The following is a 25,206-nucleotide window of genomic DNA, read 5'->3' on the forward strand; positions in this document are numbered from 1 at the left end:
CTGGTCTTAACAGTTAACTGCTCAGCAAAAGAAGGGACAGAATTCCAAGTCAAAAGATAGGGGTCTACAGCCTAGCACCTAGCGCCAAGGTCTGGCTGGCTTTGGGAACCTGAAGCAAGCCTTGGTTCTCCTCATATGTAAAATGGGTATAGTGTGATTAGCTCTGCTCTGCTGACTACCCCAAGCAGTGTCCATGCTCACTGAAAATGTGTTTGAGAAAGTTCGATGCCTTGTGTTAAAGGGCACTATTGTTATCCTTCTCATAACCTGAGGGGCTTAGGAAGTGGGGTATTCTTTGTGAAAGCCCCCTTTCTGGCTTTTAGCCATCATGCCCAGGACAAGTGCCACTGGTTCTGAGGTGACAGAAAAGCACCTTCCGGAAGGAATTTAGTAGGGTCTGAGGGCCCGGGAGGACCCAGCAGTGTCTTCCAAAGGTCAGAGACAGCACTGGAAGCTCCAAGACAGGAATGGCAGGATCCGAACGGGGAGACTGGGCCTAGGGCCACCCTGAGGGTGCTGAGTGGATCTGGGGAGGTGGAGAGCAAAGACATTCCTGGTAAATGTCCCTCTGTTTCAAGGCTCCCAGACCCTCTTTTCTAGGGCTCTGATTGGATATCTGGTCTTTTGGGAAAACCAGAAATCAAACTAATTCAATGGATACTAAAACCCAACGGCTGCAAAGGACCCCAGGAACCAGCAGCTCTGACCCTTTCTTCCAGGCTGCTGTAATCCTGTCCTGAATTTTTAAAACCCTCCCATTGGAAATGCAACTAGTGCTCCCAGCCTGGTCTCTCCAGCCCTAGGGCCGATGGAAAGGAGACCCACCGAAGTGCCTCCCTGGAGACGGACGACCCAAGCTTCCCTCCTCACTCCCCACTCCCCTATCGACCTGGCAAACATCCTTTCCCACCTCTTCAGGCTCGCCTAACACCATGGCCTGAGGGGACTCCAGTGACGTTCCCAATGCCAGCAGACAGAACTGCGCAGACCCCGCGGGACGCCATCCTCCATCACCATCATCGCCGGCTGCCCTCCACCCCCAGCCCGCTCCACGGCCAGAGGTGCATCTCCGGCCTCCAGACACGCACAACAGGTGGCGTCTGCCCGCCCTCCCCAACCACACCTCCCTGGCCCTCCACCTGCGCCCCCAGTCCTCCAGCAGCGCCCGGCCGGGGAGCCTACCTTTGAGGTTCTGGGGGTGGCCCCGCGGCGCGCGGCTCGGGTTTCCTCGGGGCAGCGAGGGGATACTGGAGAAGTTGTTACCCATGGCATCCGGCCCCAGGGGGTTCGGCGCTCGCGGGTGGGGGCGAGGCCGGGCAGGAGCTGAGGTGCGGTGTGCGAGTGTGCGCGCGCGGGTGCGCGCCGCCGGGGGAGGGCCCTGCTGGGGCTGCGGCCGGGGGCGGGCGGGCCGCTCCTCTGCTTCCTTTCTCTGGACTTCGCGGTCCTTGGCGGGTTCCACCCGCCACGGGTGTCCTGGCGCGAGCGGGGCTACCTGCCTCCCATGCCCCGTGGCGGGAGCGGGGGCCACAAGCAGGGCCCTGGGCCGGGGCCGGGGACGCCCGGGGCTCCCCGCTTGCTCCCCGGGACGCTCGGGTTCCGGCTGGGGGTGGGCGGCGCGGCGGCTCCGGCGCGCTCCCCCGGGGCCATAGAGTCAGGGTCCCTGACGTGGGCGTTCCGCGGCTCCGAGGCAGGCTCGGTCACCGCCCCGCGGGGACGGCCGCGGCGGCGATGTGCGTGGCTCCCTCCTGCCCGCGGGTCTGCATGGAGCGGGGCTCGGCGGAGCGCGGGGCGTGCTGGGCGCTCCGACGCGGCTGGTGTCCCCCGACCGCCGCGGTCCCGCCAGCGCCGGGTCCCTCCTGCGACCGCCGCCCCCGCCCCCCGCCCCGGCAGTTGCCAGGATTCCCTCGCTCCGGTTGTTATGGTGACAGCTGCGCCGGTGAATGAGCGTCTTAGTGACACGCGCGCGCCCGCTAGGCCAGATGTGGCCCCGGGGCGCGCCGCGTTCCCGTAGCCGCAAGCTCTTGGCGGCGCGGGTCGGGGTAAGACATCAGGCGAGTATGGTGGCCCCTGGGGCTGGCCTTATTCCCAGCACGGAACCATGGAACTTGCACTTGAAAACAAGGGGAGCAGGGCCGCGAGAACGCCGAGCTCCCCGGATGCGGGGGCGGGCGAAGCCAGCACTAATGTTCGGTTTCCCTAGCTCCAGGTACCGTGCCTGGCGCAGAGTGGAGAGCCCAGGGAAACATGTAAATAAGCGAGCGGATGCTTGGATAAAGTAATTGAGATTAGGATCCGGGCACTTGACCCTCCGTTCTCAGCCAGGGTAGGGGCACTAGGGCAAGGGTTCAGAGCAGCAACTCTGGGCAGTCTCACTGATGCACCGATGCCACTGAGGGCCTTTGAATGCCCGCGGACCAGACTCACAAGCCTGGAGCTCTGGCCAAACTGAGGGAACAGATCTCCGGGACAGATCATCAGAAGACCACCAGCTCTGAACTGAGTGGTTCTGTTAGCTGTAGCAAGGTGGGGGAGAGGAGCCTCTGCAGCCTATGGCAGTCAAAGAAGGCTTCCTGGAGGAAGGGGGTTTCAGCAAGTGCCCTGCTCATGTGGCTAGTGCCTTCCTGTAGCTCAACACTGCACCAAGAAGCCTGCAGGAAGTGAAACGGAAGTCATTCTTCTCCTTCCTGGACCTAGGGCATCTCTCCTCGTCTATCGGGGATGGAAGATGTTCCAAGGTTCCCCTCAGGGAATCAGACTTCCTGCTCCTCTAAGTCATCTCTAGCTCCCTGCTCTGGCTTCAGCAGCTCTGATCCAGAGTCCAATGAAGACATGGGTGGGCAGGGGGACATCTCATGTATCCTTTTCTATAATAGAAGGTTCTTCCCCCAAGTCTCCATTTGGCAGCTCCTCATTATCTAGGCACATGTCCTGCCATTCCCTGACTGTCCCAACTAAAGGACCCCCTCCACTCTCAGTCACTTTCCACAATATTCCATTTTATTTTCATCACAGCTTTTATATGGAATTTGTTTACAAGTAGCCTTTCCTCGTTTATCTTCTGCCTCCCTGCTAGAACATAAGCTCTGTGAGGGGAGAGCACATGTCAGTCATGTTCACCAAGGTGTCCTTACCCACTGGGGGAATGCCTGGCACGTGACAGATTTTCAGAAAATAATTGTGGAATGCATGCTTCCCACTGTGGGCCAGGAGGCTCCACTGAGATCCTTGGGACCAGAGCCTCCTGAACCACCCTTTATTTTCCTCTCCTGCTGTCCTCTCTCCATCCCCATTCCAGGCATTATACCCTTAAATGTCTGGGACTCCAGGCAAGCTAGAAATATCTGTGACAGCCGCTGTGTCTCTGGAATCTGGAGGGAAAGACAGCCCCGACCCCGGCCTCCAGCCTCCCGGATGCCCAGGATCACGTGTGCAGGCAGCTGCAGATGGCCACAGCAGGCCAGGGATGGCTGTCTTATTTATGGGCAGTATCTTCCCAAGGCTCCCTCCCAGCTAATGACTCATGCATCAGAAATCCACAGGCTCTTAATGGCAGCACACTCACACATGTGCTAACACACCGCTACACGATCTCACACACTCACACTTATACAAGCACGCACACTTATATTCCCCCTGAAATCTGCCAGAATGAAGTCACTGTGAGTGGCCACTAGAATCAGGCCTTTCACAAGTTAGAATACGAGGACTCTGCATAATTGAGACTCATTCTGCTGGAGTGTGTTTGAAGTACAAGGGCCTAGCTAGGATTTACAGACGGTAGCTCCAGGGAAGCCTGGTGTGGGCAGGGGAATGGGGGAGGGGATGAGGCCCCAAAGGTAGAGCACAGCAGAGATGTCTCGAACTCCTGACCTCAGGTGATCCACCTGCCTCGGACTCCCAAAGTACCGGGATTACGAGCATGAGCCACCGCGCCTGACAAAGGGATGTCACAGGCCCCACATGGCCTAGACCTGGGGCTATGGGCAAAGCAGGGGAGAGAGGAAGAAGTCAAAGGGAAGGAGGGAAGTGAGGGCCAGAGGTGGACGCTCACCTGAGTCCAGAGGCAGCCCAGGTTCTGCAGCTCAGGGCAGCGTGATCCCAGGAAGTCCCAAAGGAAAGTGAGAGGCATCAGGGACAAAGGCAGGGAACTGAGGGTTGAGGAGCTGATGGGAGTGTCAACAGGGCTGGGATAGGATGAGGTAGCCAAGGCATCCCTGGCGCAAAATTGAAGAAGGCGCCAACTCTCAAGGTCATGCAGATACCAACCTTGCACTTGGGCGAGCCTGGGAATGAGGTCCTCTTATATTTCACACCCTAGGCCCCTCTCTACCTTCACCCTAGTACTGCAGGGAGCTCTGTACTGGAAGAGGGGACACCACTGTTAGAGTCAACTAGGTCTCTGGCAAGGAAGGGACCTAGAAGAGGTTGGTGTGGCTGCATAGGACTCAGAGAAGTTGAGCGTGGCCCTTCTGAGGAGTCCTGTGCCCCAGCAACTCTTCCCTGGCAGGGACTTAGGGTAGACCCAGCTCAGAGGGTCAAAGAAGGCCAGCAGTCTCCTTACCCCCAGACCTTGGGCAGAACTCAGAGGCCTTCCTGCCATCCTTCCCCAAGGCAGCTGGTGGGGGTGGGGTGCCTGGGTGGTTGCTCTGATCCAGAGGACCCTTCCGAGACCCATCCTGGAAGGGAAGAGGAAGAAGGAAACTGCCAGGGAGACTGGGGCTGATGAAGTCACTGTTTTGATGGCTTCAGGGGAAGCTATTAATACCCACAAGGTGATGCTCTAGCACCAGTCACTGTGGCAACACCCACACACCCAGCAATGCGGATTCTGCGGGCAGTGCCTGAGAGGGGTGGGTGTCAGTGCACATGTGTGCACTTTCGCGAACACCTGTGTCCTTGTATGTGCATGCATAGGTGTTGTGAGTGCACACAGAGGCATGCAGGAGAGGGAGGCCCCAGGCAGGGACCTGGGGAAGCTTCCTTTAACAGCAGCTCCACTCCCACCTTTCCTTCCTTCCCTGCTGCTCTCTTCTTGCTGATTTCTCTCTCTCTTTTTTTTTTTTTTTTTTTAATACAGAGTCTTGCCCAGTGGGAGTGCAGTGGCACGATCTCAGCTCACTGCAATCTTGCAACCTCCACCTTCCAGGTTCAAGCAATTCTCCAACATCAGCTTCCCGAGTAGCTGGGACTACAGGCACACACCACCATGTACAGCTAATTTTCTTTTCTTTTTTTCTTTTTTTTTTTTTTCTTTTTGAGACGGAGTCTCGCTTTGTCACCCAGGCTGGAGTGCAGTGGCGCAATCTCAGCTCACTGCAAGCTCCGCCCCCTGGGTTCACGCCATTCTCCTGCCTCAGCCTCCTGAGTAGCTGGGAATACAGGTGCCTGCCACTACGCCTGGCTAATTTTTTGCGTATTTAGTAGAGACAGGGTTTCACCGTGTTAGCCAGGATGGTCTCGATCTCCTTACCTCGTGATCCACCCGCCTCGGCCTCCCAAAGTGCTGGGATTACAGGCGTGAGCCACCGTGCCCGGCCAATTTATGTATTTTTAATTGAGATGGGGTGTCACCGTGTTGGCCAGGCTGGTCCCTAACTCCTGACCTCAAGTGATCCACCTGCCTCAGCCTCCCAAAGTGCTGGGATTACAGGAGTGAGCAACCACACCTGGCCCTTGCTGGTTTCTTTCACTCTCTACCCCCTTCCCACACCCTCTCGTCTTTCCCCCTGCCCTTCCTTCTCTGCTTCTTCCCACCCTGGTCACTCTCTCTCCTTGCAGCCTCTGTTCTTCCCACCCTGGCTGTCCGCTCCTGCCTGGTTCACCTCTCTCTACCTCCCTTCCTCTTTCTCTCTCTCCGTAGCTTCCAGATCCATTCAAGTCTTGAAGAGTTACTGTATTGATAAAATAATAGCATGTTTGACTGAGAGTCTACTCCCTTCCCTGAGCCTCTGGATGCTGAGTTCAGAACCAACCAGAAGGATGACCTTTCCTCAGGCAGACAAAAGTGGGGTGCCTCTAGGCCAAGCTGGACTCCCCTGAATTGAGACCACCCTAGTCAATGGCATGACATCTCCCTCCATGCAGAGAAACTAACCTTAAAATGGGAAACAGTCACAACTATCCCTGGCTATGACAAGTAGCACCCTCCCATTCCCCAAGTCCCAGCCCATTGTTTCGTTTTGTTTGGGTTTTGTTTATTTGTTTGTTTGAGACAGAGTCTAACTCTATCACCCAGGCTGGAGTGCAGTGGCATGATCTCAGCTCACTGCAACCTCCCCTCCTGGGTTCAAGCAATTCTCCTGCCTCAGCCTCCTGAGTAGCTGGGATTACAGGTGTGTGCCATCACGGTCAGCTAATTTTTTGTATTTTTAGAAGAGACAGGATTTTGCCATGTTGGCCAGGCTGGTCTTGAACTCCTGACCTCAATTGATCTGCCCGCCTCGGCCTCCCAAAGTGCTGGGATTATAGGCGTGAGCCACTGCACTCCGCCTGGTTTTGGTATTTAGAGCTGAGGGTCTCACTCTGTCACCCAGGCTGGAATGCAGTGGCGTGATCATAGCTCACTGCAACCTCGACCTCCTGGGCTCAAACGATGCTCCCACCTCAATCTCTTGAGTAGCTGGGACTACAGGGACGAGCCACCACGCCAGACTAATTTTTTATTTATTTATGTTTTGTAAGAGATTGAGATCTCAGTTTGTTGCTCAGGCTGGTCTTGAACTCCTGGCTTCAGGTCCCGACTAGGCCATCCAAAGCGCTGGGATTACTGGCATGTGCCACCATGTCCACACAGCCACCAGCCCATAGTTAATCAGGCTATCAGAAAAGCTGTGGGGGGAGAGGGTGGTGTCCTGTCTGAACTTCAGGGGGTGGCTGGACAAGTTGGAGGGGTAGATCTCTGAGTGCCTGTGCCTGATACTTAGTGCATACTCAATAACTAGTTATTAAATAAATGAATGAATAAAGAAATGGATGGATTAACCTGTCGGGCCCTCCCTCTGAAGGATGGAAGTCTGTGCTGCCCATTTTAGCACGGAATGGGCCCTATGCCATCTTATTCCCAGGTATTTTTAGGATTCAGCTTCACTCATTGCCCAGTGACCATTTATTGAGCACTACCTGTATTCCTGGCACTGATGAGGTGCAGCTTCGTTGCTAGCACCATGGGGCAGCCTGTCCTTTGCTTTTTGTGCACCCCAGTCCCAGTTCCCCACCTCCCAGGCCCAGGTTCAGAGCTGAACATACAGCAGGTCTGACCACATAGCTGGGCTGGGCAGGTCGCTCTGAGCTCCAAACCTTTTTGATCATGCACCCCTAGCAGTAATAAATTTTTAAAGTGTGTACACCAATATATGTATATTTCTTTATTTATAATTTCTATGTATGCACTACTGTATTCATATTGTGTATATTATGAAACATAGACTAAATAGACTAATGATATTGAAAGAGGGATCATCTTGCCCTCCTCCTGGGGTGTGCACACACTCTAGGCTAATAATTCTCAAACTTAAATGTGCATCAAAATCATCTATGAGGCCTTGGGGAGAGGGGGAGAAAGTTACTAAAATGCAGACTCCCAGACCTCACCCCGAGAGACTTAGATTGAACAGAGTCTGATACAGGTCATTTATTGATTACACATTGGGAAACTGCTCCACATGGTCACATGTTCTAGTTGTGAAGATGGTGTTTAAAGAAGGCCTACAGGCTTTCTCGGGGGAAAGCTGGACACCCCATGGGGACCAGGCTAATGCTGGCTGCCACACAAGCAGGGCTAACTTATTGGAAGAGGTGACTGTGCAGGGAGGTAGCAGGGATGAATCCCAGCCCCTTCCTGTGCCCCACAGACAAACTTGCCCTCTGGGAGGTGGCCCTGGAATCCAGGATCAATTGTGAGGTCTTCATAGACCCCCAAACTCTTATTTTGGAGCCCAACCCTGTCAGGCCAAATGTACTGAAATATACCACATTCCACATTAAACATAATTTTCTTGCAGTAAACATTTTGAAAGGATTTTTACAAATTCGGCTTTTGGAATCACTGGTTGACAAGGGACTCACTGAATTTACAACTGGTTTTATTTCTAAGCAATCATGCGTGTGCTGGATGTCTTGCCAAGTGAGAAAAAAACTATGTTTGTCTTCAAATATAATGAAATGTTTATGAGTACTACATTTAGCAATTAATGACATTGATACAACAAAGGCATTTAAGTGAACATTTATTAATTTTGGTTTGAAGTTTTCCTTTCATAACTTGAGGACAGTAATGTTTTTTTTCTGGTCTCAAGCAGATGCTTTAAAAGTTCATAGGCTTAAGTACCCATAGCACCCATGGAAAAAATCCAGACCTGAGGCCAAGCACTCCTAAGACTGTATCTGAAAGGACAGAAGGAGGTTCGTCCACGAAGCAGAAAGGAAAATGCCCAATGCTGGCCGGGCACAGTGACTCACACCTGTAATTCCAGCACTTTGGAAGGCCAAGGTGGGCAGATCACCTGAGGTCAGGAGTTTGAGACCAAGCCTGGCCAATATGGCGAAACCCCATCTCTACTAAAAATATGAAAAATTAGCCAGGCGTGGTGGCTCATTCCTGTAGTCCCAGCTACTTGGGAGGCTGAGGCAAGAGAATCACTTGAACCCCGGAGGTAGAGGTTGCAGTGAGCTGAGACCCCACCACTGCACTCCAGACTGGGCAACACAGCAAGACTCTATCTCAAAAAAGAAGAGAACAAAAAGAAAATGCCCATTGTCGAAAGAGAACAGTGTGTCTCCATCTGACAAACTTGTGTACTGACTTCAAAGTCCAGCATCAGTTGATCTATCCCAGGGCCACTTGCTCAGATAATTGTGACAGGTGACATTTCTGAAGCACTTACTCATATGTCCCAGGCCTTGGTCTAAGCACTTCAGATGCATTAGTTCATTTAAGTCTGGAAACAACCCTGTGAGATAGGTACTATTTTTGTTCTTGTTATTATTACTATTATTATTCCTATTTTACAAATAAAAGTCCCGAGGCTTGGGGAGGCTAAGTCACTTGCCTAGGGGCTGATGGGGGAGGCATGGAGGCGCAGCCCTAGGACAGCCTGAGTCCTGATTCCCATGATACTGTGCCTGCACCACGGTGGAATTCCTTCGCGTCCCCAGCCTGAGGCAGACACCTGTGGCAAAGGAGGCCTCCTCACTGAGCTCCTGAACCAGCCGCCTCCTGCTTGAGGACACCTAAGATGCCTGGTGGCTTCAGCTCAGCTTTCTGGAAGTTAGCCAGGGATCACACGGCTACTGATGAACACAAAACAGAGTAAAAAAACAACAAAATCAAAGAAAGACGCTCGAAATGGCTGCAGTACCCCCAGCATCCTCTTTTCTCTCACAGATGTTTTAAGTGGCCTTTACTTGGCAGGGTGGCCCTTCCAAGAATGTTACAAAGACCAGAGAATCATAAAGGAAAAGTATGATAAATATGACCACATAAAAATGTAACACTCCTTCATGGCCAAAGTTGAAAGACAAATAGGAGTCAGGAGGCATCTCTCCAAGAAGCCAGCAGCATTAAATCACACCAAATGCCTTTAGCGTGAGGCCCAGGATAGGGAGCAGACTTTTCTCCAATTGCTGCTGGCAGTGTGACATCTCCCTTTCATGCACGCTTCCCCAGAGCAGTCCCAGAGGCACACCCAAGGGCAGCTCTCTTCCCAGGGACGATAGCTGGTGGAAGGTTTTCTCTCAGCCAAAAGAGCAGACCTGCTGTGTGCCCTGCCTCTTGCTTCCTCTCACCCCAGTTCCTCCCTCCAGCCACCACTAGGTGACACTACAACTCCATTGGAATCCCTTTTGTCTCTGACAAACGTTTTTGGGGAACCCTCAAGCCATTCAAAACACCGTAAAAATGTTTACCAGAGCCAGGCGCAGTGGCTCACACCTGTAATCCCAGCACTTTGGGAGGCCGAGGCTGGTGGATCACCTGAGGTTGAGGCTGGTGGATGACCTGAGGTTGGGAGTTCGAGACCAGCCTGACCAACATGGAGAAACCCCATCTCTACTAAAAATACAAAATTAGTGGGGCATGGTGGCTCATGCCACCGAGTAGCTGGGTGGTGCATCCCAGCTACTCAGGAGGCTGAAGCAAGAGAATCGCTTGAACCCAGGAGGTGGAGGTTGCAGTGAGCCGAGATTGCGCCATTGCACTCCAGCCTGGGCAACAAGAGTGAAACTCCGTCTAAAAAAAAAAAAAAAAGTTTATGAGGCCAGGTGTGGTGGCTCATGCCTGTAATCTCAGAACTTTGGGAGGCTGAGGTGGGTGGATCTCTAGAGCCCAGGAGTTCAAGACCAGCCTGGGCAACATAGTGAGAACTCATTTTTACCAAAGAAACAAAAATTAGCCAGGCGTGGTGGTGTGCACCTGTAGACCCAGATACTCAGGAGGCTGGGGTGGGAGGATCACCTGAGCCTGGGGAGGTTGAGACTGCAACGAGCAGTGATCGCGCCACTGCACTCCAGCCTAGGCAAGTGAGACCCTGTCTCAAAACAAAGATAAATAAGTGAATAAATGTTTACAGATTGCTCTTTTCCTCTTTCAAAATGAAAAGAGTTTTGCTGGGAAAACATATACCCTTATAGTTTCCATTGGCTACTTCATGGTAAAGAAAATATATCGTTGCGGAAACTGGCCCCCTCTTCAATCACTGAGATGTTCCCCTCTGAGTATGTGCCCTTCACTGGGGCCACTTTTCACCTTTCATCCTGAGATGGGGTCTCCGGCAGCAGAGGAGCTCTCCCTGTCATGGTGACCGTAGGACAGAAGGCCAAAGCTCCCTGCAGAGACTCTCTCCCAGGACTGAGGCCGAGGCTCCCCAAACTTCAGCTGAGTCACAGTCCTCCGGAGCGCCCCTACTCACACCGGGATGCCCCCTCTGGCTGTGTCCAGTTACCCAGTATGGGCATCTGCGTGAGCCCAGCCCCTGGCACTCTGCAGATGCCTAGGGAACATCTGTCACTACATGGCCAGAGCTTGAGGGTGTGTAGTCAACAACAGAGGTTCTTCCTAGCCTGGCCCTCTGTGCACCCGATCACCCCCAGAGCTGAAACTCTATCCAGGTGCCCTCTTCCCCCAAAGCAGCCTGCCTGTCTTTGCCCCCAGGTCTCTGCATTTGGCCCAACATGTAGTGTCACATGCTGTGGTTGCAGGATCTCCTAGCCAGAACACCAGCCCCGCTCTTCAGGGTCTGGAAACATCATTTCCATTTGGGCAGAAAATCTACCTTTATAGTTTCTTAGTCATGTAAGAGAGGGAAGAGAAAATAATATTCTAAAATTCAGGCTTATTTATCTCTTCTTAGAAATACAGGAGTTAAAAATGTATTATGGTAGGGCACCATGGCTCACGCCTGCAATTCCAAAACTTTGGGAGGCCGAGGAAGGAGGATCACTTGAACCCAGGAGGCTGAGGCTACAGTGAGCCATGATCGTGCCACTGCCTCCAGCCTGGGCAACAGAGTGAGACCCTGTCTCAAAAAGAAAAAATAAAAGCAGTATTATCAACCAGGGAAACAGTTCCATGTTCTGTTCCTCAGTCAGAAACAATGTTAAGATTTAAACTTGATTATTTTGTTTTATATCAATAATAATACTTTAATCTTATTATTATTATTATTTGAGATGGAGTCTCTCTTTGTTGCACCCAGGCTGGAGTGCAGTGGTGGGATCTCCGCTCTCTGCAACCTCCGCCTCCTGGGTTCAAGTGATTCTCTTGTCTCAGCCTCCTGAGTAGCTGGGATTATAGGCACACACCACCATGCCCAACTAATTTTTTTTTTTTTTTAGATGGAGTCTCGCTCTGTCGCCCAGGCTGGAGTGCACTGGCGTGATCTCGGCTCACTGCAAGCTCCACCTCCCGGGTTCACGTCATTCTCCTGCCTCAGCCTCCCGAGTAGCTGGGACTACAGGCGCCCACCACCATGCCCAGCTAATTTTTTGTATTTTTTAGTAGAGACGGGGTTTCACCATGTTAGCCAGGATGGTCTCGATCTCCTGACCTCGTGATCCACCTGCCTTGGCCTCCCAAAGTGCTGGGATTACAGGCGTGAGCCACCACTCCCTGCCAATTTTTTTGTATTTTTAGTAGAGACAGGGTTTCACCATGTTGGCTAGGCTGGTCTCAAACTCCCGATCTCAGGTGATCCGCCCGCCTTGGCCTCCCAAAATGCTGGGATTACAGGCATAAGCCACTACACCTGGCCTGCTTCATTCTTTTAATGGCTGCATGGATCCCATTTTATGGCTGTGTCATATTTTATTTAAACAGTCCCCTGTTGATGAAATTTAGATTGCTTCCAGTTTGATTGTCATTAAAAGAGCTATAATGAACATTCTTGTTTGTTTATCATGGCTCCTTCTGCAAAGCTACCCATGGGATGAATACAGACTTTGTAATTACTAAGTCAAAGGGCATGTGTATTTAAATTTTTGCTTTAAATGTATTGCCAAACTGTTCCACGAAAAACCTACCCATTTGTACTCCAACCATAGATGTATGAAAGTAGCTATTTCCTTAAGCCTCATCAACACTGGGAAGTATCAATCTTTCAGTTGCTAACAACTTGGCAGTTTTTAAAGGCAACTGGTGGTTTCATTTCTTATTTAATTACGAATGAGGATTAGAATTTTTTCAGGATGTTTGGTCGCTTTTCTCTCTCTCTCTCTTTTTTTTTTTTTTTTTGCAAATAACCTGTTCAAATCCTTTAACCATTTTTCTATAGGATTGTTCATCTTTTGTATTGATTTATATGAGCCTTCTGCAAATTAAGAAAAAGAAGCCTTTGTGTGGCAAATACCCTTCTTTCAGTTTGTTATTTTTATTTTGTTTATTGGTATGTTTGCCCATAGAAGCGTCTAATTTTTATGACTCTTTCTTGTCCATCTTCTCCTCTACAGCTACTAAATTCTGGGGTCTGTTCACAAAGGCCTTCCTTAGCCTCTGATTATGAATAAATTCGCGTATGTTTTCCTGTAGAATTTTTATGATTTTAATTTTTATGTTGAATCTTTGAACCATGTGAAAATTATTTTGGTATGAAGCATGAAGTAGAGATTGCTCCCGAATGGGTAGCCAGTTGTTCCAGTGCCATCTGTTAGATGGCCCCATTTCATTTCCAGCCTCTCTCCGCCCTTAAGGCTACGCGGCTCTGTGGAGTCACCAGAGTGGGGCCCACAGAAGTGCCAAGTTGCTTTCCCCAGGTCTGCCAGGACCCCTCAAAGGCCTGTGTCCTCAGGGAAGCAGAGAATCAGGCCACCGAGAGACAGAAAGGGCACCACACTCTGTAACAGACACAGAACAATAGTATCCCAGTCCTGAGAAGTGGGACACATGTTCAATGCCTTCCCTGTGAAGGAAAAAGAAGAGAAAGAACCTTCAGGGGAGGGCATACTCACCATATACAAAGTAGGAAGACGGCTACACCCATATTTATGAAAACACACATGCATACACACACCAAATATGTACACATGCACTACACACATACACATACATTTGTACACACATGCATGCACAGGTGTATAGACACATCTCTCACACATCACATACAACGAGTTTCTCCAGTAGGGGGCATCTAGTCCTAAACAGCCCTCTCAATAACAGGAACTCCAGGAATGGTGAAGCCAGTGTTTCTCAAATAATATCCAGACTCCTTTGCAAAGATCAAAAAAAATCTGGAAGACCCCCAAGAATATATCTGCAAGACTCCAATTTGAAAATAAAACAAAATAACATGAACAAAGTACCAAAGATTTATTCTATAAAGATCTTCCAACCGCAAATTAACACAGATTTACAACCGGTTTATTTTTTTTAAAAAAAAGATTAAATCATTATTTTTTAAAAAAATGTAATTTTTTTTTTTTAGTCTCTCTTTGTCGCCCAGGCTGGAGAGCAGTGGCATGATCTGGGCTCACTGTAGCCTCCGCCTCCTGGGTTCAAGCAATTCTCATGCCTCAGCCTCAAGAGAGGCAATTCTCAAGCCTCAGCCTCCCAAGTAGCTGGGATTACAGGCATGAACCACAATGCCCAACTAATTTTTTGTATTTTTAGTAAAGACGGGGTTTTGCCATGTTGGCCAGGCTGGTCTCAAACTCCTGAGCTCAGGCAATCTGCCTGCCTCGGCCTCCCAAAGTGCTGGGATTACAGGCGTGAACCACCACACCCGGCCAGATCTGCAATTTAATATCTTTCCATATGTGTGAGTAAAAGAAGCCTTTCTCCATTTATTGCTCCCTCTAGTTCTCCCTCTACTAGTTCAGCAGGGCCAGGCTCCAGGCAATAAAATGGGATTCTCCTTTTTGCCTTGTCCTTTTATCTTTTTATGTTTTTCCAATTAAAATGTTTTATGATTTTTACTGGAAATAGTTAAAAATCATTATTATGATTATAATAATGATTTATTATGTATACTATTATAAAAGTAGACAATTCAGAAAATAGAGACTTTTTTAAAAATGTAAGCCATCCCCTCTCTTTGACAGATAATATCCCTTTTGTGGTGGGCTTCTTTCTGGCCTGTTTCTTTGCTGAAGTATTTCCTGTAAATACCCGGCAAGGGTCAGCCCCGCTGCAGTCACTCAGCACCTGTTGCCCTGCAGGGCTCCAGGGACCCAGGCTGACCTGGTAGCTCTGTCTTACCTCTCAGAGGCTGGAGCTGTGAAAACGTTGGCCCGGAGTCTTTGACCCAGTTTTCTTCAAAGTGTCCTTCCAGAAGCATTGTCTATTGTTTTCTGAACTCTCAAGGTTAGAATGGCTGGGGACCCTTAGGACACTCTATCCCTCTCTGAGACTAGAATGGGATTGAGGGGTGCTCACGACCCTCCCAGCCCAGTTCCCTCCCTGCCTGCTCCGCACCAGCCCTGCTGGTTCAGGGTCACGAAGCCTAGCCTTGGGCCAGGACAGTCCCCTTTTCTGATCAGCAGCCCAGTGGGTGACTAAGGCTGAAAGGCACAGATGGAGGATCCCAGCTTCCTCCCTGGCTCTGTCCCCGCCAGGGTATGTGACCTCCAACAGCCCCTCTGGGACTGTACCCACCTGAAGATGTGATGGTGATTGTCCTCCTGGCTTGAAGGGTTTCTCACCCCTGCCCCGCCCTCTCCTCCAATCAGAGTCAGACTCACAGGGCTGCTGGCGGCTCTCCCCGTCTTCTCCAGTGCCTCATTTCCTTCACACAGGGAAATCTGTCTCATAGGACCCAGAGTAACATACAAATATGGAAAATAAAAATACTAAGTGGCCAGGCTCAGTGACTCACGCCTGTAATCCCAGCACTTTAGAAGGCCAAGGCAGCCGAATCACCTGAGGTCAGGAGTTCGAGACCAGCCTGACCAACATGGCGAAACCCGTCTCTACTAAAAATACAAAAATTAGCTGGGCGTGGTGGTGGCTGCCTGTAATCCCAGCTACTTGGAAGCTGAGGGAGGAGAATCACTTGAACCCGGGAGGCAGAGGCTGCAGTGAACCAAGATCGTGCCACTGCACTCCAGCCTGGGTGACAGAACAAGACTCTATCTCAAAATAATAATAATAATAAGTAAGACCCAGGTTTCTGTCTGTCTTCATCAGAAGTACAGACCACACAGATGGTCACGAAATTTGCAAGACTTATTTGGGATGATCTGACTTAAAATATGGGCTAAGTGACCTTTACAAAATTCATTTTGCAGGTTTCAGGGGTCCCTCAAACATCTGGGCTGTCATCCTTCAGAGAGGCTGGAACTGAGACACAAGGAGAGACCTAGTGACGTCGGAGAGTTAGGAGAAGAAGCAGTGATTTCAAATGCATGCCCCTCACACGGAAGAAGGGCGGGGGGGAAGCCATGCCAGTGTGGGCGTGGCACTTGAGCAGCCTTTTCCATGGGCACCCAGTGGTCAATGCACAATGGTTAGCACGTCTCCCAGGGAGGCCATCCCCTTCCGCTACCCCTTTCATGGCAAATGCTGAAACATGGTTGAAGACTCCTCTCAAGGGTCTTCTCTTCCAGGAAGCCTTCAGTCGGAATAGGCGCCCCTTCTGGCTCCTCCTAGCCTGAAAGCCAACATGAAATCTCCCTGGGCTGAGCTGAGTCGTCATATTTCATTGTTGTTGTTGCTGTTGTTTTACTACGCCTCTGAAGCAAGTTCAAAGTCATGCTTTTGATCAAGACCAGAAAATATACTTTGGCTCCCTCAGCATCTTTGCCTCACCACACCCAGAATTTTTTCTTTTTTTTTTTTTTTTTGAGACGGAGTTTCACTCTTGTTGCCCAGGCTGGAATGCAATGGCACGATCTCGGCTCACCGCAACCTCCGCCTCCCAGGTTCAAGCGATTCTCTTGCCTCAGCCTCCCTAGTAGTTGGGATTATAGGCATGTGCCTCCACGCCCAGCTAATTTTTGTATTTTTAGTAGAAACGGTGTTTCTCCATGTTGGTCAGGCTGGTCTCGAACTCCCGACCTCAAGTGATCCGCCCGCCTCGGCCTCCCAAAGTGCTGGGATTACAGGCGTGAGCCACTGCGCCCGGCCCACACCCAGAATTTGCCTGTCCCCCGAAGGAAGCTCCAACAGCTGTCAAGCCTGAGCATCCAGACCCTAAAGCAAAGAGAAATGGGCCGGGAGGAATGGAGTGACAGGGCGGGGCCCATTTGCCTAGAGGTGCTTTGGGCTGCCTGGTCACAGAGGGTGACTCATTCCCCCAGAGAGGAGGGGAGTGGCACCGAGGGACCATTGGGCTGGGCAGGGGAGCCTTTGTGGAGAGAGCCTGTCCCTGCCTTAAGTGCCTGCTGGACCCTGGGAGCCTGGGCTGGGGCCTGCGCACTGCTTCCCCCTTGGCCCCTCAGGCCCTTGGAAGCAGAGAGAGAACCTCTTGCAGATCCCAGGCTCATCCCCGGCGCAGCAGACACCAAGAAGGTGGCCAGAGCCTCACTGAGTCCACCCGACGGCTGCCCACCCACCCAGGCAGGAGCCATGGATAAATTCCGCTTGCTCTTCCAGCACTTCCAGTCAAGCTCGGAGTCGGTGATGAATGGCATCTGCCTGCTGCTGGCTGCGGTCACCGTCAAGCTGTACTCCTCCTTTGACTTCAACTGTCCCTGCCTGGCGCGCTACAATGTGCTCTACGGCCTGGGCCTGCTGCTCACGCCCCCGCTCGCCCTGTTTCTCTGTGGCCTCCTCGCCAACCGGCAGTCTGTGGTGATGGTCGAGGAGTGGCGCCGGCCCGCAGGACACCGGAGGAAGGACCCAGGCATCATCAGGTGCGGTCCCACACCACTCAGTGACCCATGGGCTTTGCCAGGGGCTCCCCAACCACCCCACAGGCACTGCCAAGTGCACCCCCAAACCCCAACCATCCTCATTATCAGGGGATTCTCCACCCACCCTACAGGTACTGCCAGGTGCACCCTCTCCTTTCCCCAACTAGGAACTATCGGCTCACAGAGAGCCACTTGCCAGTTTCCACTCTGGAAACATATTTCTGTTCCTATCATTTGTCACCTTTCCATGGCCAGTGCTGTAAACATAGGAACGACACAGGATTCCCAATTACCCAGGCCACTCTAGGGGCTGCGGGAAAATTTCCTCTTTGCCCTCTGAAGTTCTGCTGAACATCAACTGACAAAAGGCAGATTAATAAGAGAAAAGGCATACAAATTTATTTGATTACCATTTTGTGTGCCACAGAAGCCTTCAGAATAAAGACCTAAAGATACAGGGGAAATGGTTCATTTTTAAGCTTAGGCTCAACAAGGTCTGGATAGCCACACAGAAATAGAATTGGATAAAAAAAGGGATGAACTATAGACGGAGTGGGGAAACTCAGCAAGGCCATCTAGGTTCTTCTTGGCCTCTCTATACAGCGTTCCTTTCTCCCAGACACGGGGCAGGACCCTCTCTAGAAGGGAGTCTTATGACCTACAATGAAACTAGGTAGGTCAGATCGTTTCTTTACGGCCAGTTTTTAGACAGAAAGGTGGGGGGAAGTTAGAGTCATATTTTTAGGTTTTATGGTGGCAGCTTTGGAGAAAAGGGGTTCTGGTTTCTATGACCCACCTTGGGGAAGATGGATTCTAGTTTCTATGGCTAGCCTTGGGGGAGCATAAGGAGCCAGAGATTGGGTGGGGGGGCCAGGCGCGGTGGCTCACGCCTGTAATCCCAGCACTTTGGGAGGTCGAGGCGAGTGGATCACCTGAGGTCAGGAGTTCGAGACTAGTCTGGCCAACATGGCAAAACCCCGTCTCTACTAAAAAGTACAAAAAATTAGCTGGGCATGGTGGTGAGCACCTGTGGTCCCAGCTACTCAGGAGGCTGAGGAAGGAGAATCACTTGAACCTGGGAGGCAGAGGTTGCGGTGAGCCGAGATCGTGCCACTGCACTCCAGCCTATGAGACAGAGCAAGACTCTCAAAAAAGAAAAAAACAAAAGAAAATGCTAAAGCCACCACTGCCTAGAACATATTTACAGCTCACACTGGGTAGGCCACGCACACACACGCCTGGCACACACCATTAGATGTTTTGTGTACAATCCAATTCAGAAACAACATCTGCATCCAGTGCACCCGCAGCCTCTGTTCCTTGTTCTCAGGGATCACATCTCCCTGCAATTCAGCTGTGCAGGGTGGGTCACAGGCACTGGGTGTGCCCTTGGCCTTTTCCTCTGGGGTCCAGTGGGCACAGCTCCACTGGGCTCCTGTCCTGTGGCCAACACCCAATTGAGGTCACTACAGGCAGGGGCAGAGTTGATCTGGAAAGGCGCCTGAGGCCAGTCAGAGGGTGGACTTCTGGGATGCCTTGTGGGTAGGGGTGTTAGAGGTGCTGATTTTGGAGGGTTACTGGGCAAGGCTGTCTTAGCTTAGGCTCTCCTCCAAAAGAAGCCTCTGGAAAGAATGTGATAATAAGTGGGCAACTGGGGCTTAATCCTTCAGGGGACCCCCTAAGGGCATGCATAGAACACAGCTCAGAATTGTCCCACTGAGGATTTAAGAAGCTGGGATATTTATCCACAAGGCCCCATCCCTCTGGGGTTGAAGGTTGATTTGGGGGTTAACTTTTCAGTGCTTCCAGCCTCCCCCTCTCTGGAGCAAAACATCCTCCAAAGCCCCAGGGGCAGAACAATGCAGGTGCTTGAGGTAGGAGGTCCTCAGGCCCTCCAAGTGAATAGAACCAGTCACTGCAGCCACAGATGCCTCTGGCATGGGCAGGGCACCAGCAGTGCCTGCTGCAAGGCCTAGGGCAAGAGGAATACCAACTCCTCAGTGCTCCAGTCCTGGGGATCCCAGGGGCCCCAGCCCTCCTTCCTCCCTGCCTCTGTCGCTGAGACCTCTACACTGGGAGCTGCAGTCTGATGTAACCCAGCCTGGGACTTCCCAGCAGTCCATCCTTACATCTCCCCTGCTGCAGCTGACTTCCAGCTGCCCCCTGTGATCCCCCTCCTTCCTCTGCTCCCAGGTACATGTGCTCCTCTGTGCTGCAGAGGGCGCTGGCCGCCCCCTTGGTCTGGATCCTGCTGGCCCTCCTTGACGGGAAGTGCTTCGTGTGTGCCTTCAGCAGCTCTGTGGACCCTGAGAAATTTCTGGACTTTGCCAACATGACCCCCAGCCAGGTACAGCTCTTCCTGGCCAAGGTTCCCTGCAAGGAGGATGAGCTGGTCAGGGATAGCCCTGCTCGGAAGGCAGTGTCTCGCTACCTGCGGTGCCTGTCACAGGTAACTGGGGTGATCCTCCCCCGGCTCTTGCACCCTCACCAGTCCCCTGCACTGGTTCTGGAGTGGGGTGGGGGGGTGGTGAGGAGGGACAGATGATGGGCTCAGCCCATTCCCAGGAGGCAGGGAAGCGCTGGAGACCACTGCTCTGCCTTGCTCGCGCCCACTGCGCACCTTCTTCCCACCCATGAGAAATCATACTGATCTCCACTTATTGGGCATTTATGTGCCAGGCACTGCAGTGAGCATTTTATATGCATTATTTCATTTACTCTGTGGAACAACCATTATCATCCCATTCTCCAGGTGAGGAAGCAGGCTCTGAGAGTTTAGTTCATAAGGCCAAAGTCACACAGCTTATAAGAGGCAGAGCAGGGATCGGAAGGAGTGTCATTATTCCTCTTCACCACCTTCCAACAATGTAGGCTCTCTCCAGATGCTGATCTTCCCAAAAGGCACCAACTCTATTATCCTGCGGGACAAACCCCAGCTCTACCCCCAGCCTAGACTCCAGATTCCACCACCACTGCTCCTAGGGCCCCAGCACTGAGTTGTGTCCACCAAAAAGTATTTATGTGAACCCACTACACACGGGGCACCACTAGGGTTATAGATAATAAAGACACAGCCTCTGCCCCTTGGGGAGTCTGACAGGCTCATGGGCTGGCCAATGGTGCGGTGGAGGGAGGACCCGGGTACAGGATGCACTTGATTCTGGCTCAGACTGTGACCATGGCCATGGGACTACTCCTCTGGACCTCAGTTTATCATGCAAAATACAGGGGAGCTTGATCTCCTCCATCTTGATGGTCCTTGCAAGCTTCAACACTCTAGGCTTTCCCTAGTTTGGTGGAAAGAGCATGGAATTTGCAGTGAGACTGGGGTTTGAACCCTGACTAAGCTGTAAATTATCAGTCATGTAAAGTTTGGCAAGTTGTTTGGTTTTCTGCTCTCGTGTATAAAATACTCACCTTAAATTTGGTGATGTGGGGGGAGTCCTGTGAGATGCCAAATGAGAGAGATTTATAAATCGTGGAAATCACTTCTGTAAATGATAAGGATTCAAATATGTCCCTGTGATTTAGAGACGTGACTTCCCTGCTCCGGGTCCACACAATTGCGTCAGGTCTCAAGCTGGGCCTTAAAGAGACTATGGCTTTGGAAGGTAGAGAGGAGAGAGAGGAGTCTGCCAGGTGTGGGCCCCAGCTTAGAGAACTACTTCAGTTTGTCCTCATTCCTGGCTGGGAACACTGTCCCCTGTTCATATTGTGTGTCACTGTCATCCAGCCTTCAGTCTTGGCCCTCAAAGTCAGGTTGGGTGTCCCTCCTCTGGACTCCCTCTCTATGACAAGTACCCAGTCATCGCCTATTTAATCATCTATTTCCTCCACTAAGGTATGAGCTCTGTGAGAGCAACGACTGAGCCCCTAGTTCTTAGCACAGTGCCTCCCACAAAATATAGCACAGTGGATGCCTAGATGGGAAAATAGACAGATAAGCACACACAAGGATGACAAAGGACTGGATAAAAAGATGAGGGGGGCCGGGCATGGTGGCTCACACCTGTAATCCCAGCACTTTGGGAGACCGAGGTGGGTGGATCACATGAGGTCAGGAGTTTGAGACCAGCCTGGTCAACATGGTGAAACCTCGTCTCTACTAAAAATACAAAAATTTGTTGGGCATGGCGGTGCACGTCTGTAATCCCAGCTACTGGGGAGGCTGAGGCAGGAGAATGGCTTGAACCCAGGAGGCGGAGGTTCCAGTGAGCTGAATCACGCCATTGCGCTCCAGCCAGGGCAACAGAGCAAGACTCCATCTCAAAAAATAAAAATAAATAAATAAAAAGATGAGAGGATGGATGATGGATGGTTGGATGGGGGGGTGGATGAATACATAGATCGAGGGAAGGAAGGAGGAGCATATGAGAGCATGAATGAATGGGAGAAGAGATGGATGGATAATGGACAGATGGAAGGATAGGAGCTTGACTGGATGGGAAGATGACGGACTTACAGTAAGACAAAAGGATGGACGATTGGATAGGTGGAGAGATGGTTGAATGGGTGGATGGATGCAAGGATGAGAGAATGAATGGAAGGGAGGATAGATGAATGGATGAAGGATGGTTGGCAGGACGGATGACTGAATAGGAGAGTGGATAGATTTGAGGAAGGATGGACGGGAAATGTAAAAGGAGGGACTTTGGAATACCTTTGCCACACTATACAGGACAATTCCTCAAGTAGCAGATGCTCTAAGAGTTAATTCAATTTACAAGGACACAGGGATACAAAAGAGGACATGTAATCTGATGATCACACGATTTTGTGTTCATTCTTCTCAATTTATTTTATTTGGTCCCATTTCATTCAATACTCTGATTAATGAATTATGATGTTTGGAGTGGTATACTGCAGTTAAATTCTCTAAGGAGTATTTGAATCCATTGGAAAATGAAGAATATTATTATGTAGACATGATCAAATTAAATGTGCAACATTCATATACACATTCATAAATACATATGCATAGGATTAAGCCCCACTCACAACTAACCTCGGGCCTCCTTACTTTGCAGGCCATCGGCTGGAGCGTCACCCTGCTGCTGATCATCGCGGCCTTCCTGGCCCGCTGCCTGAGGCCCTGCTTCGACCAGACAGTCTTCCTGCAGCGCAGATACTGGAGCAACTACGTGGACCTGGAGCAGAAGCTCTTCGACGAGACCTGCTGTGAGCATGCGCGGGACTTCGCGCACCGCTGCGTGCTGCACTTCTTCGCCAGCATGCAGAGTGAGCTGCAGGCGCGGGGGCTGCGCCGGGACAATGCAGGCGGGAGCCTCGAGCCCCCTGCAGTGCCTGAGCCCCCAGAAGACCTGGACAGTGGAAGTAGGAAGGCCCACCTGCGCGCAATCTCCAGCCAGGAGCAGGTGGACCGCCTCCTAAGTACCTGGTACTCCAGCAAGCCGCCGCTGGACCTCGCTGCATCCCCCGGGCTCTGCGGGGGTGGCCTTAGCCACCGCGCCCCTACCTTGGCACTGGGCACGAGGCTGTCCCAACACACCGACGTGTAGAGTCCTGGCCAGGCTTGAAGCGGCAGTGTTCACAGGTGAAATGCCGCGCTGACAAAGGTCTGGAGTCTTTCCAGGCCGTGGGGACCCCACGGCAGGCACCCTAACTCTTGTTAGCCTCCTTTTTAAAGTAGCCCAATCTCTGCCTAGTTTCTGGGTGTGGCCTCCAGTGTGCTTCACAAACTTTAATGTGGACTCGGTTCACCGAGGGCCTTGTTAAATACAGGTTCAGACAGTGTAGCCAGGACCGAGTCTGAGATTCTGCATTTTAAACAAGCTCCTGGAGGCTGATGTGCTTTCGGTCAGTGAACCAAACTTTGAGTAGCAAGAATCTAAATAAATCTGCCATGGGTTCTGGGTTCCAGATGTCAATTCTAAATAACAATAATGACCTTAGTCTGCTGCCTCGATAATTTCATTTGTGTAATTGTCTTTTTTTTTTTTTTTAATTTGAGACGAAGTTTTGCTCTGTCGCCCAGGCTGGAGTGCAATGGTGCGATCTCGGCTCACTGCAACCTCTGTTTCCTCAGTTCAAGCGATTCCCCTGCCTCAGTCTCCCGAGTAGCTGAGACTACAGGCATGCGCACCCGGCTAATTTTTGTATTTTTAGTAGAGACAGGGTTTCACCATGTTGGTCAGTCTGGTCTCGAACTCCTGACCTCAGATGATCCTGAGGTTGACCCTCAGGTTGACCCACCTCGGCCTCCCAAAGTGCTGGGATATACAGGCGTGAGCCACCATGCCCGGGCTTGTGTCTTTAATTCTCTGGGGTTTCTAGCAGCTTATACCAAGGTTCTCATAGCAAGTTCTAGCAAGCTCTGCTAGTTGAGTTCCTCTTGAAACCACTAGTTAGTGCCTCTTGCTGGCTATTACAGATGACTACTTTTATATTTTCCTGTTGAGGGGATATTTCTGTGTTTGAATGTCAAGGGCCTGACTCTCCCAGCTGCTACCTTCCCAGGCCCCACCAATTCTGGCCAACCAAAGCCGAGCAGCCCTGCCTGGGTCCTCCTCCTTCAAGATGCAGTTCCTCTCAGCCTTCCACTCTCCTGCAGCGGGGGCAGGCCACTCCTCCCTCACCTTCCAAGCACCACGTGCCCCACCGCTAGCCTGAGCCCTGGGCTCAGCAAGGTCCCTTCCTAAGATGACCCCCTCCCCTAGACATTCCCAGGGGTATCTACTGCTGCCCTTAGCAAGAGGTTGGCACCCTGGTGAGGATTTCCTCAGAGCAAAGTAGGAGTGTGGGGTCTAGCTCAGGGACAAAAACCCCTGACGTGCCAGTGTTCATTCTGCTGGAAAAACTGCCACTCCAGGCCAGGTTCAGTGGCTCATGCCTGTAATCCTACACTTTGGGAGGCCAAGGCGGGTAGATCACCTGAGGTCAGGAGTTTGAGATCAGCCTGGCCAACATGGTGAAACCCCGTCTCTACTAAAAATATAAAAATTAGCCGGGCGTGGTGGTGGGCACCTGTAATCCCAGCTACTCAGGAGGCTGAAGCAGGAGAATAGATTGAACCCGGGAGGCAGAGGTTGCAGTGAGCTGAGATCGCGCCACTGCACTCCAGCCTGGGCAACAAGGGCGAAACTCTGTGTCAAAAAACAAAAAAACAAAACTGCCACTCCATCTCTGGCAGCCCGAACAGGAAGGGTTTGGGGAAGATTTAGCCTTTGCTCTCCTCTGGGCCTCTGCCCCTCCTTGATGACTCATCCAGCCCCCACTCCCTACCCCCACCCCCAGACACCCTGCGGTCGCCTCCATAAGCACAGATGGTGGCCACAGGAAGCAGACCCGGGTTCACCCCATGCTTTTCTACTTCCTCAGCACCCCAGGAAGTACAGGGGCCCCTGGATGCCCCCCACCCTGGAGCCTGCCCCCTTCATCAGGCAACTTTTGTGCTCCTGGGCTCTTGACAAGAGACCTTGTGAGACCAGAAAATCCCTACAACTCAGCCTCCCCCCACCTACTGGCTGTGGTCAGGCCATGCAAATGTCTGAAATAGCGCTGGGTTGGGACCTGGTTTAGGCAAAGCTTTAGCAGTGATAGGGTGGGGAGGAAGGAGGGGGACCTTGGCGGTGGCCCAGTCTGCATGAGTGAGGTCCCAGCCTGGGGAAAGGAGGCTCAGGGAGGCTGCTTTGGGCTCCAGGGAAGCAGTATCTGGAGTAAAAGTCACCGACAGCAATCGATACTCTTACCTTCCCATACTGAGCACTTATAGAGCACCTACTGCATAGAAAGCACTGTGCCAGGGAATAGGGAAGAGAGAATACACCGATGACCTGCCCCTGCCCTCAAGGAGCTGTGCTTCCTTGTGCTGAGGAAGTAGAAAAGCATGGGGCGGACCCGGGTATGCTGTCTGTGGCCAACATCTGTGCTGATGGAGGCCATAGCAGGACGTCTGCAGGGTAGGGATGG

At 51.6% G+C, this 25,206-nt stretch overlaps 2 protein-coding genes and 1 long non-coding RNA gene across 4 annotated transcripts in view; 2 read left to right on the forward strand and 1 right to left on the reverse strand.

The window, feature by feature from the left end:
• The window catches only part of NEURL1 (neuralized E3 ubiquitin protein ligase 1), a 112,832-nt gene extending 110,880 nt beyond the window's left edge, over positions 1 to 1,952 (reverse strand). The window contains exon 1 of one of the 2 annotated variants that reach the window (XM_058436047.1): positions 1,183 to 1,952. In XM_058436047.1, the coding sequence (XP_058292030.1) occupies positions 1,183 to 1,267 (85 nt within the window). In that variant the 5' untranslated portion in view covers positions 1,268 to 1,952. The remainder of the gene's footprint in view (positions 1 to 1,182) is intronic. The other variant, XM_032178518.2, reaches the window with a different exon arrangement.
• LOC116484002 (uncharacterized) overlaps positions 1 to 16,226 on the forward strand; it is a 37,917-nt gene extending 21,691 nt beyond the window's left edge. The window contains exons 3-4 of the long non-coding RNA XR_004252423.2: positions 919 to 1,093; positions 15,712 to 16,226. This is a non-coding gene — a long non-coding RNA (uncharacterized LOC116484002). The remainder of the gene's footprint in view (positions 1 to 918; positions 1,094 to 15,711) is intronic.
• A 556-nt stretch (positions 16,227 to 16,782) lies between these two features.
• On the forward strand, positions 16,783 to 23,205 carry CALHM3 (calcium homeostasis modulator 3). The gene is made up of 3 exons (XM_032169945.2): positions 16,783 to 17,277; positions 19,471 to 19,726; positions 22,305 to 23,205. The coding sequence occupies exons 1-3, from the start codon at positions 16,991 to 16,993 to the stop codon at positions 22,794 to 22,796; spliced, it is 1,035 nt and encodes a 344-aa protein (XP_032025836.1). The 5' UTR covers positions 16,783 to 16,990; the 3' UTR covers positions 22,797 to 23,205.
• Positions 23,206 to 25,206: the final 2,001 nt, after the last annotated feature.

The sequence above is a fragment of the Hylobates moloch genome, unplaced genomic scaffold (assembly GCF_009828535.3).
Source record: "Hylobates moloch isolate HMO894 unplaced genomic scaffold, HMol_V3 SCAFFOLD_3, whole genome shotgun sequence".
NCBI classification, from domain to species: domain Eukaryota; kingdom Metazoa; phylum Chordata; class Mammalia; order Primates; family Hylobatidae; genus Hylobates; species Hylobates moloch.